This window comes from Histoplasma capsulatum, genomic scaffold (assembly GCF_000149585.1).
Source record: "Histoplasma capsulatum NAm1 scaffold_2 genomic scaffold, whole genome shotgun sequence".
Classification (NCBI taxonomy): domain Eukaryota; kingdom Fungi; phylum Ascomycota; class Eurotiomycetes; order Onygenales; family Ajellomycetaceae; genus Histoplasma; species Histoplasma mississippiense.
This window is the reverse complement of record NW_001813981.1, coordinates 3,139,052-3,139,439: the sequence shown is the minus strand read 5'-3', so window position 1 is coordinate 3,139,439 and position 388 is coordinate 3,139,052. Positions and strand designations below refer to the sequence as shown.

Here is a 388-nt window from a genome sequence, read left to right as displayed (position 1 = left end):
ATGCTCCTCCCCTCAGCCCTCTCGTGCGACTCGCGCCAACACAACAATCACAACAACCACAACAATTACCAATACCACCCTCAACACCCCCCACGTCCGCGCTCCCTCTTCCCCACTACACCTCCCTCCTCCCACCCCTCCGATGGCCTCAGCTTCATCGCCAGCAACAGTCTCCTGGGCACTTGTCGCACCCTGCAGTCCCTCCTGAACTCCTCGCCTGCCCCTTCGCCCTCTCCGTCGTCACGGCGCGGCGCCGCAAAACTGTCATCTCCGCAACTACAACTGCATCAGCAGCAACGGCTCCAGAGCCCGCTACATGTCGTGCGCCCGTCGCAACAGCAACAACAGCAGCAACAACAGCAGCAGTGTTCTGAAGCCGCGCGGGTGC

The 388-nt window shown here is 61.9% G+C and overlaps 1 protein-coding gene across 1 annotated transcript in view; it reads left to right on the top strand.

The window, feature by feature from the left end:
- The window catches only part of HCAG_02981 (predicted protein), a gene marked incomplete at both ends in the record, with an annotated part of 2,272 nt that continues 1,884 nt past the window's right edge, over nt 1–388 (top strand). Inside the window, one exon of the mRNA XM_001542760.1 lies at nt 1–384. Within this exon, the coding sequence (XP_001542810.1) occupies nt 1–384 (384 nt within the window). The remainder of the gene's footprint in view (nt 385–388) is intronic.